A 12,213-nucleotide genomic window follows, 5' to 3' on the forward strand; every position below is an offset into this window, starting at 1 on the left:
GTGCACAATGTGCAGGTTTGTTGCATATGTATACATGTGCCATGTTGGTGTGTTGCACCCATTAACTCGTCATTTACATTAGGTATATCTCCTAATGCTATCCCTCCCCGCAACCCCCACCCCACGACAGGATGGAATAGTTACTGGCACATACTGGATGCCCAATAGATATTTCTTGAAAGAGTTAATACCTCTTTGGTCACATGATTATTTTTTCTTCTTCCCATGTTTCCCTATGGAGCATGTCTTAACTGATTTTATTCACATTGACCATTTCTGGTGTACTATGTGTTTAGAATAAATAAATGTCTTAATAGCACTGTAGTAGTTTTGAAAGAGACACTTATCATGTCAGCTACTTATGAAATTTTGTCCCCCCCTCTTAGTTTTTAGATAGGACCATTCCCACTGATAAGCATCTTGACCTCCTGATCAATAAGTATGGATTGTCTGCTCACCCAGTTGCTCCTCAGATGTTTGGGTATGCTGGAAAAGAACATATGGAAAAATATGGTATGTTACAGTTAAAAAACTTTGAGGCTTCTTACTAGTTATATACGTGAGATGAGAAACGACAGTTATTTATTAAGGAACTGTGGAGGATGCCAGGATGTAAATCGAAGTAATAGTTCTTGTAGAACTTGGTCATAGAGAAAGTATTTATATATAGACTATGGTATGGGAAGTACCTAGAGTACTCTATAGCAGGAAGTTGAAATAGGAAAAATAACACAAATCTTGTCTCTTTTAATCATGGACTATAAATTATTTTTTTCCAAGCTGAGGGTTTCACTCTGTTATGCAGGTTGGAGTGCAGTGGTGGGATCTCGGCTCACTGCAACTTCCACCTCCCAGGCTCAAGCGATCCTTCCACCCCAGCCTCTTGAGTAGCTGGGACTACAGATGTGCACCACCATGTTTGGCTAATTTTTTGTATTTTTGGTAGAGGTGGCTTTTTGCCATGTTGCCCAGGCTGGTCTCAAACTCCTGAGCTCAGATGATCCACCTGTCTCGGCCTCCCAAAGTGTTGGGATTACAGGCGTCAGCCACCATGACTGGCCATGGACTATAAATTGAGGATCTTAAAATGTCAACCAAGAAGAGGTGAAAGATCAAGCTATTCATACTCTACATTCAATATATCAGTAAGCCTTTTCTCTGTATTCTCAGTAATATCCATTTCTCACCATTTCTGCTACTTTTGCTGTAGTGGCATAATTTCGCACCTGAAATTTAGGAGTGTTCTAACTGGTTTCTTTAATTCTGCTTGTGCACCTCCAGAGTCAATTCTCTACTTTATAGCCAGAGCCATGCTTTTAAAATATGTCAGATCATTTCACTCCTGTGCTTAAAATTCTCCATTGTTTCTCATGACATTCAGATTGAAACCCAAATGTCTTCTTATGGCCTATGAGCTTCTACATGATGATGCCCTCCTCCCTCATTAGCTCTCTGACCTTATCTCCCACCATTTTTTTCTTTCACTAGTCTGCTCCAACCACACTATCCTTTCTTTCTGTTCCTCCCAAGCTTTTCTTCAGGTAGGGCCTTAGCCTCTACCCTAAGATCATCAGAGCCAGCTCCCTTGCTTCCATCAGGTCTTTGCTTAAAAGCCACCTTCTGCTTTCTTTCATCACTCTCCTTCCCAGAACTTCCTATTCACTATCTCCTGCTTTATCATCTTATATGGCACCTATAATAATCTGACACATATCTGACACGTACATATATGTCAGATTATTATAGGTGCCATATGACATGATATGTATATATATATATATATTCTTGTTTATTGACTCTTCCAACCAGAATATAAGTTCAACAAAAGCATGGATTTTTATTTGTCTTATTTCCTGCACATTGATTGTTAATGTAGAATAGTACCTGGCTAAACCAAGGATAAAAAAAAAAAAAAGAATAGTGCCTGGCACAAGTCAGTGTTGTGTAATTAGTTCATCTTTAAAATTTAGAAAGACCCTCCATGACTATTCAAATCAAAGTAGCCCCCTCCTGTTATTCTCTTTCTTAAATAGCTTCATATTGCTTCCTTCACAGCACTTAGCACTATTTATATTTGTATATTTATCATATGTGGTTTTACTTGTTTAATTTTCGTCTTCCTTATTAGTCTGTAAACTCCATGAAAGCAGGGGCCATGTCTGCTTTGTTTACCTTGGTATACACAGCCAAGCACAGAGCTTGGCATGTTATTTAACCAGAAAGAAGTTTTTGGTTTTTTTTTTCTCTTCTATAGTCTGCAGCATATTTAAATACTCAACAAACATTTATTGAATGAAGGAGTGAATTTCCATACGTATGTTATGTCATTCAGCTATCACAAGAATCCGTTATTGGAGGTGTTATTATCTCATTTTATACCAGAAGAATCTGATATTCAGACAAGTTTTTGACCAGGATCATAGGGTCAATAAGTAGCAGAGCCTGTGTTCCATTCTATTTCTGTCTCACTCAAAAGCCCTTGTGTAGCCCTTTCTCCCAGCAATAGTAGCTGCTCTTTGTTGCCTGCCTCACACATCTTAGATATTTAACATACCAAATATAACAACTATTTTAAGAGGTAAGTGTATGCCTATTTTTCATATGAGGAACCTGAAGCTTGAAGAATTTGAGTAACTTCTTCTAATAGGTGATAGGAGAGGGTTTCACACTCAAATCTGCCATGCTATAAAACCTCCATTCTTTTCATTGTTTCTCATATAGCTATATTTAATTTTAAATAATAAAAAGCTTTTACTGTATATTAACTTTTTGTTTTCTTATCATTCCTGTACATAGTTGAGGGACATTAAGTACTTTTTGTTAGCATTTATTATAGGTACAGAAACATGTTTTGCTTGGAATTTTCATTTGTGCTTGGCTTTCCTTTTTTCTTTTTTGACCTATTTTGTGAAGGGGAAGGAAAACTGAATATTGTAATAGCATTTTTGTTTAAAAATCGTAAATATTTTAAATTACTTAATTAGATAATGAATGTGGCCAGATTATAATTTGAAATTAAATTTGTTTATGGTTGTCATTTTTTTTTGGTTTGTCAATTTTTTTTCTTTTCTCTGTTTTTTTTTTTTTTTTGAGACAGAGTCTTGCTTTGGAGTGCAGTGGCATGATCTTGGCTCACTGCAAGCTCCGCCTGCTGAGTTCACGCCATTCTTCTGCCTCAGCCTCCCGAGTAGCTGCGACTATAGGCAGCCGACCACCACACATGGCATTTTTTGTATTTTTAGTAGAGACGGGGTTTCACCATGTTAGCCGGGATGGTCTCAATCTCCTGACCTCGTGATCTGCCCAACTCAGCCTCCCAAAGTGTTGGGATTACAGGCGTGAGCCACCGCGCCTGACCCAGGTTTGTCAATTTTAAAAGATGATATGCTTCATTTTTAGAGGTATATTGTAATATACTTTAAAAATATTTTGTTTATAAGTAATTTCAGACTGAACAAGAATGTTGCCAAAATAGTACAAGAATTCCTAATACTTTTCCTCTAGATTTTCTAAAAATTAACATTTTGCCATGCTTGTTGTTTTAATGAATGCTTTTTATCTATATTGCTATGTAATTTTAAAAAAATGTAAGGCTGGGTGCTGTCACTCACGCCTGTAATCCCAGCACTTTGGGAGGCCAAGGTGGATGGATCATGAGGTCAGGAGTTCAAGACCAGCCTGGCCAACATGGTGAAACCCCGTCTCTACTAAAAATACAAAAAATTAGCCGAGCCTGGTGGTGTACACCTGTAGTCCCAGCTACTCGGGAGGCTGAGGCAGGAGAATCGCTTGAACCCAAGAGGTAGAGGTTGTGAGCCGAGATCGCGCCACTGCACTCTAGCCTGGGCAACAGAGCGAGACTCCATCTCAAAAAAAAAACCAAACAAACAACAACAAAATTAATTTAAAAAAGTTTGAGAGTAAGTTGCAGTTCTTTCATAGTCACTACAGTGATAAAAATTGGGAAGTTAATAATGATATGATACGATTATATAATCTACAGACCTCATTCTAAATTTCACCAGTTATCTCACTAACATCTTTTTCTGGCCCAAGAGCCCTCAGTTTTCCTTTTTCAGTGTTTTCTTGCCTCCATTTATGCATAGGTTATGTGCATGGGTTTTTTTTTTTTTCTCCATTTGAACTTTACATTCAATTTGTTGAGCTCCATAAAAAACCTTATTGGTATTTTTACTAGGATTGTATTAATCTTGTTAAATTAATTTAGGGAAAACTGATTTATTTATGAGGCTGAGTTGTCCTGTAAAAGAATAGGAATTATCTTTTTATTTATTCAGTTCTGTCTTTGTGTCTTTCAGGAGTGTTTCAGTTTTCTTCACATCTAAGTGTTTAATTTCTTGTTAAACTTATTCCTAAATACCTTCTTTAATTCCTTTAATCATCCTTGTTGCTGCTATTGCACATGGACTTTTCACTGGTGTTATATCCTCTAAACTGGTCGTTACTTGGTATACAAAGGCTACTGATTTTTTTTTTTCCCCCCAACATGGAGTCTTGCTCCACTGCCCAGGATGGAGTGCAATGGCATGATCTTGGCTTACTGCAATCTCCATCTCCTGGATTCAAGCGATTCTTCTGCCTTAGCCTCCCAAGTAGCTGGGATTACAGGCACGCATCACCAAGCTTGGCTAATTTTTGTAGTTTTTTTTTTTTTTTTTTATTAGAGACATGGTTTTACCATGTTGGCCAGGCTGGTCTTGAACTCCTGACTTCAAGTGATCCACCTGCCTCAGCATCCCACAGTGCTGGGATTACAGGTGTGAGCCACATGCCCGGCTGGCTATTGAGTTTTATATATTAATCTTATGACTTGCTATCTCACTGAAGTTTTTAATTTTTGAGTTAGTTTTATTATTGATTTTACTTATAGGGGTTTCCACATATGCAGCTATATTATATCATCTACAAAAAGAGATGGTTTTACTACTCCTTTGCTCATTGTAATATTTGAACTGACTTATCTAATTGTATTTGCAAATACCATCAGTACAATGTTAAGTAGCAGTGGAAGACAGTAAGCATTCTTGTCCTGTTCCTGATCTTGGTGTTTTCTTTTAAGTAAGGTACTGAGTTAAGCACACAGATATAGCTATTATATGTTGAAAAAGTATCCATCAGTGTCTATTTTCTTGAGTTTTTTTTTTTTTTCCAGGAATGGGTATTGAATTTTGTAGCTTTTCCAGTATCTATGGAGATAATTGCATTATGTTCCCCACTTAGATCTATGGCTAGACTATTTTAGTAATGGATTCCTAACAGTAAACCAAGTTTGCATATCTGGAATAAATGCCAGTTGATCATGGTGTATTGCTGTTTTTAACATGGAATTAGGTTCTGTTGCTATTATTTTATTTAGTAATTTCAAATCATTATTTGTAAGTGATATATATATATATATATATTATTGTTATCAAGTTTGGGTGTTAATTTTATACTAAAGAAATAGGCACTGGGTGTGGTGGCTTACGCCTGTAATCCCAGCACTTTGGGAGGCAGAGGCGGGTGCATCATGAGGTCAGAACTTCGAGACCAGCCTGGCCAACATGGCAAAACCCCGTTTCTACTAAACATACAAAAAAAAAAAAAAAAAAAATTAGCCGGCATGGTGACGTGCACCTGTAATCCCAGCTATTTGGGAGGCTAAGGCAGGAGAATCACTTGAACCCAGGAGGTGGAGGTTGCAGTGAGCCGAGATCATGCCATTGTACTCCAGCCTGGGTGACAGGACAAGACTCCGTCTTAAAAAGAAATAGGAGCCACACGCGATGGCTCATGCCTGTAATCCCAGCATTTTGGGAGGCTAAGGTGGACGGATTACCTGAGGTCAGGAGTTCGAGATCAGCCTGGTCAGCATGGTGAAACCCTGTCTCTACTAAGAATACAAAAAAATTAGTCAGGTGTGGTGGCAGGCGCCTGTAATCCCAGCTACTCGGGAGGCTGAGGCAGGAGAATGGCTTGAACCCGGGAGGTGGAGCTTGCAGTGAGCCGAGATTGTGCCACTGCACTCCAGCCTGGGCAACAGACTGGGACTCCTCAATTAAAAAAAAAAGAAAAAGAAAAGAAAGAAATAGGAAGCTATTTTAATGCTCTGAAACAATTTATGGAACATTGAAACCAACTGCTTTGTAGGTTTGGTAGAATTCCTTGTGAGATCATCTGGGCCTGGTTCTTTTTTTTGGCTTGGTAGTTGCTTGGTAATCTATTTTTTTTTTTTTTTTTTTTTGAGATGGAGTCTTGCTCTGTTGCCCAGGCTGGAGTGCAGTGGCGCAATCTCGGCTCACTGCAAGCTCCACCTCCCGGGTTCACACCATTCTCCTGCCTCAGCCTCTCCAAGTAGCTGGGACTACAGGCGCCTGCCACCACGCCCGGCTAACTTTTTGTATTTTTAGTAGAGTCGGGGTTTCACTGTGGTCTCGATCTCCTGACCTCGTGATCCGCCCGCCTCGGCCTCCCAAAGTGCTGGGATTACAAGCGTGAGCCACTGCGCCCAGCCTATTTTTTTTTTTTTTTATGTTTAAACATTCTATATACAATGGGGCCAATTTTGGTAGTCTGTAGTTCTCCAGGAAATTATCCACGTCATTTAGATTTTCAAATCAATTTGTATAGAAGTCTGAAAAGTAGTATTTAACAATGTAAATTTTTATTTCTATTTCAATGATATTCTCCTCTTGTCATTTGTTTATTTTGAGATGGAGTCTTGCTTTGTTGCCCAGGCTGGAGTGCAGTGGTGCTATCTTGGCTCACTGCAACCTCCACTGTGGCTGTTGGTTGCTACGGGATTGAACAAAGGGGGACAAACACAGAAATGAAGAGAAAGACAAAAAGATCTGTTTTGAAAGAAGGGGTCAGGGAGCTCCTTGCTTCTAGTGAACAGTGCCCTGAGCTTTTACAGCCCTTCATATTTATTGGGTAGAAAGAGCAGGAAGGCAGAGGTAACTGTTGGTCCGCTGCTTGATTTATCACAGATACACACAATTGCTTTCTTTGTACAACAGGCTTCTGATGTTCCTATAGATAATCACAAGGAACACTGTGCTTGGGGTGTGACTGCCCTCAGCACCCCTTCTGGCAGCAGATGCAGTTGTCAGTTTTCCAACATCCTGCTTTCATCCAGTTTCCTGTTTGCTTATATAGCCTCCAGTGGTATACTGAGTCGGTCGCGACCCTCATTCTTTCGGCCTGTAACACTCTGCCTCCCAGGTTCAAGCAATTCTCCTGCCTCAGCCTCCTGAGTAGCTGAGACTACAGGTGCGTGCCACCATGCCCGGCTAATTTTTTGTATTTTTAGTAGGCATGGCATTTCTCCATGTTGGTCAGGCTGATCTCTAACAACTGACCTCATGTGATCAGCCCGCCTTGGCCTCCCAAAGTGCCAGATTACAGCTGTTAGCCACCACGCGGGCCTCTCTTGTCATTTATTCTTTGTGTGCATTTATGGTTTCTCCCTTTTCCCTTGATGAAATTAGCTGGTAGTTTGTCTCTTTTGTTAAATTTTTCAAAATAACAGGATTTTGATTAATTATGTCTATTCTTTCTATTCTTTACCCTCATTCATTTCTTCATCTTCCTGGTACTTTCTTTTGGTTTACTTTGTTCTTAGCTTTAGTTTTTTGACTTGGAGAATTTAATATTTTATTTCTTGTTAATATAACAGCTTTATTGAGGTATAATTCATATATCATATAATTTACTCTTTTAAAGTGTACAATTCAGTGATTTTTAATATATTCACAGAGTTGCATGACCATCACCATGATTAATTTCAGAACATTTCATTAACCAAAAATGAAACCCTGTACCCATTAGCAGTCCATTACCTCCTCTTCTAGTTCCTGGCAGCCACTCATCTACTTTGTTTTTCTTTGGATTTGCCTATTCTGGAGATTTTATATAAATGTATAGTTGGCCCTTGAACAATAGGGGGTTTAGTGGTACTGACCTGCACAGTCAGAAATTCGTGTATAACTTTTGATTCCCCCTGAATTTAACTAATAGCCTGCTCTTGACCAGAAGCCTTAGTGATAACATAAACAATTGATTTACACATATTTTGTATGTTACATATATTATACACTATACTCTTATAATAAAGTAAGCCAGACAAAAGAAAATGTTATTAAAATCATAAGGAAGAGAAAATATAGTTACTATTCATTGAGTGGAAGGTGATCATCTTAAAGATCTTCATCCTTATTCCTCTTCTTCTTCATCATTTTCTTGTTGAGTAGGCTGAGGAGGAAGGGGAAGGTTGGTCTTGCTGTCCCAGGTGGCAGAGACAGAAGAGGTAGAAGAGGAGGCAGAAGAGGCAGGCATACTTGATGTAACTGTCATTGAAAAAAGTCCCCTTATAGTGGACCCGTGCAGCTTAAACCTGTGTTGTTCAAGGGTCAAATATAATTAATATGTGGCCTTTCTGGATACGGTGGTACACACCTGTAATCCCAGCACTTTGGGAGGCTGAGGCAGGTAGATTCAAGACCAGCCTGGGCAACATGGTGAAACCTCATCTCTCCAAAAAACACAAAAGTTAGCTGGTGTGGTGGCACATGCCTATAGTCTCAGCTACTTGGGAGGCTGAAGTGGGAGGACTGCTTGAGCCTGGAAGGAGGAGGCCGCAGTGAGCCAAAGTTGCACCTCTGCATTCCAGCCTGGTTGACAGAGTGAGACCGTTTTTTTGTTTTTGTTTTTGTTTTTGTTTTTGTTTTTGTTTTTTTTTCCTAAAAAGGCCAGGCACGGTGGCTCACACCTGTAATCCCAGCACTTTGGGAGGCTGAGGTGGGGGGATCCCCTGAGGTCTGGAGTTTGAGACCAGCCTGGCCAACATGGTGACACCCCATCTCTACTAAAATACAAAAATTAGCTGGGCATGGTCGCGTGTGCCTGTAATCCCAGCAACTGGGGAGGCTGAGGCAGGAGAACTGCTTGAGCCTGGGAGGTGGAGGTTGCAGTGAGCCGAGATTGCACCTCTGCACTCCAGCCCGGGCGACAGAACTAGACTCCATCTCAAAACAAAACAAAGCAAAAAAACAGGAAAAAAAAGTGGCCTTTTGTGACTGGCTTCTTTAAGTTAGTATATTTTCACTGTTCATTCATGTCATAGCATATATTAGGACCTCATTCCTTTTTACTGCTTAATAATATTCCTTATGTCATTTATTCTTATTAATAAATGGTTAGTGGTATATATTTTCCTGATTACTGTGTTAAATGTATCACATTGATTCTGATATGTAGTATTTTCATTATTTTCTGACAAGTTCTATAATTTCCATTTCTATTTTCATTTTTTACCCAAGAATTATTTCATGGAAATATTTTTTAAATTTTCAGGTGGACTTTTAATTTTATTAGTAATTTCTAGTTTTATTGCCTGGTGATTTGAGTGTGTTGTTTGTAGGTTGAGGAGATTCTTAGTTCTATGGTGCCCTCTTCTGCACGTGTAGTAGAATGGGGTCTTGCAATACTACCCAGGCTGACTCTTTTTAGGTGCAATCATGGTGCACCACCGCCACAAACCCCTGGGCTCAGGCAATACTCCTGTCTCAGCGTCCTGAGTCACTGGAACTACAGGCATGCCTTGTCCTCTTTTGCTGCTTTTCTCCTTCACCACTCAATTGCACCATACAAACGTCCTCTTACATACAAATGTCCTCTTTTGCTGCTTTTCTCCTTCACTGCTCAATTGCACCAAAAGGGGCCTTGCCCTTTCATTTTGCTTTTTTTTTTTTCCCCTCTCAGAACCTATACCTTTAAGATTCCCATCTCAGATCTCCTGTGTTTTTCAGCCCGTTCCATATAGTCATGGTTTGATTTATAGGAATATTTTCTTGGTATTTTCACACTTGGGGAGGAGGTCTTTCTTTTCTTGGTAGTTTAGAGCAGTTGTTGGCCTGCCATTATCTCCCCTCTTCTCTGCACAGTTTCCTCAGCCTGCCCTTGTACCCTTAAAGGTTTGTGTAGAAACGTGAGCAGTTGTTGGCTGGGATTTGGTCTTATATATTTTTTCTTTTCTTTTTCTTTCTTTTTTTTTTTTAACTTATAGATAATTTGAAATTTGGCATTTTCTATTTTCTAGTTATGCTGAGAGTATGATTTGTGCTATTTTATTTTTTCTGGTTATTCTGTATTGGTGTTAGAGGCTATAGAGAGACACAGTTTTTTTTTTTTTTTTTTTTTTTTTTTGAGACAGAGTCTCGCTCTGTCGCCCAGGCTGGAGTGCAGTGGTGCGATCTCGGCCCAGGGCAAGCTCCGCCTTCCGGGTTCACGCCATTTTCCTGCCTCAGCCTCCCGAGTAGCTGGGACTACAGATGCCTGCCACCACGCCCGGCTAATTTTTCTGTATTTTTAGTAGAGATGGGGTTTCACCATGTTAGCCAGGATGGTCTCAATCAACTGACCTCGTGATCCGCCCGCCTCGGCCTCCCCAAGTGCTGGGATTACAGGCGTGAGCCACCGCACCCGGCCGAGAGACACAGATTTACGTGGCCTCCATTTTTTCCTCAATTACCTGGAAATCCTGTTGCTGGTGTGTTTTTAAGTGTATATATTTTCTTAGGTTTTACATTGCTCAGAATAATTGGACCGTTTTCTAGTCTAAAATTTGAAATATAAATGTACACTATTTTAGTGGAAATATCATTGCAGAGAACAAGGGCCTTGACCCTCTGAAGCTTCACTGAAAATCACTGACATGAGGCAGATTAACAGGAGAAACGGCATACAAATTTATTTAACGTGTGTACACGGGAACATTCAGAATGAAGACTCAAAGAAATGGGAAATTGTCCATTTTTATGCTTAGGTTCAACAAAGTATGGAACAGCCGAATAGAAATATGATTGGACAAAAAGCATATGATCTAATGCTAATAGACTGAGTGGGGAAACCCAGCCAGGCCTGTCCATCTAGGTTCTTCTTGGCCTCTCTGAGCATGCATTCCTTCCTTCTGGGCGTGGGGCAGGTCCCTTTCTGGAATGGGGGTCTTATGACCCACAGTCAAACAAGATAGGTCAGATAATTTCTTTATGGCCAGTTTTTACACAGAAAGGTGGAGGAAGTTAAAGTAATATTTCTAGGTTTTATGACTGGCTTTGGGGAAAAGGAGTTCTGGTTTCTATGACCTGCCTTGGGGAAGAGGGATTCTAGTTTCTATGGTTAGCCTCGGGAGAGAATGGGCCTGAGAGACAGGAGGGTAGGAGAAGGTCAGTGGAAAACTTTTGCTTCTGAGGCTATCATTTTGGGGTATTGTTTCTTTATTCTTCATTCAACAGATTTCTAAATGAATTGTAGAATTTTATATAATTTAAATTGTTATTTAAAATTGCTGTTTGTGAATGTTGTGAATGTGCACTAGAAATGAATATGTAAGAAAGCTTACAGTAGTTTAAATCATTTGTAGAACCAGCCGATTTTGTGGTTTCATAATTAAATTATAGGATATTAAAATAGTTTGACATAAAGGCATAGCCTTTGAATAGCCAAATATCTTAATTGGCAATTCAGAATCAGTAGTCAATAAGCTCTTCATCAGTGCCCAGGCTTAATAAATATGTAAGTGACTGGCAGAATATTTTTCAAGGGGATGCTATCTTTTATTGATTAATCAGATCCCATGTTACGAAAAAAGGAAGAAAAGATACCAACATTATTGGACATCTCTCATGTCAGACACCATGCGAAGTACTCTACTGTTTTAGCCACCCTTCTTCCTACCAATCTAGGCATGGATTGCTTGCAAATCTAATAGAGACAATAAAGCATGTGTACTTCCTAAAACAAGGAATTTGTCACCAACTGAGGTCACCAATCCCAATTTTTAGGAGATTCCAATTGTTACAATTCCCTTTTTCATGTTGAACTCAAATCTCTCACCCTATGGTTTGCATCCATGGTCTTGTTTTTGTCTTCTGAGAATGACAGAAAAGCCTATTTTACCTTGTAGCCCTTCAAATATCTGAAGCCAGCCTGACCGTATATTTAATTTCTTCTCTTAACTACTCTCATTAGACTTGTTTCATAACCCATAACCAGTCTAATTGCTGTACTGTGATCCCATGTAAGCTATTCTGCTAGTCACATCACACTATGAAATCTCACTGAGCTTGAGGTTTCTCATAGTTGTTGCTCCTTTTTGCAGGTTGTTGTGGGAGTTCAAGAATAGAACTGAGCTTTTAATTTATATTCTGATCC

At 39.5% G+C, this 12,213-nt stretch overlaps 1 protein-coding gene across 4 annotated transcripts in view; it reads left to right on the top strand.

The window, feature by feature from the left end:
- SCP2 (sterol carrier protein 2) overlaps window positions 1-12,213 on the top strand; it is a 129,392-nt gene that overhangs the window by 41,115 nt on the left and 76,064 nt on the right. For 3 of the 4 annotated variants that reach the window (XM_030818833.1, XM_030818836.1, XM_030818835.1), the window contains one exon: window positions 387-513. The exons of the other annotated variant lie outside the window; for it this stretch is intronic. In XM_030818833.1, the coding sequence (XP_030674693.1) occupies window positions 387-513 (127 nt within the window). The remainder of the gene's footprint in view (window positions 1-386; window positions 514-12,213) is intronic. 4 annotated transcript variants of the gene reach the window in all.

This window comes from Nomascus leucogenys, chromosome 9 (genome assembly GCF_006542625.1).
Source record: "Nomascus leucogenys isolate Asia chromosome 9, Asia_NLE_v1, whole genome shotgun sequence".
Lineage (NCBI taxonomy): Eukaryota > Metazoa > Chordata > Mammalia > Primates > Hylobatidae > Nomascus > Nomascus leucogenys.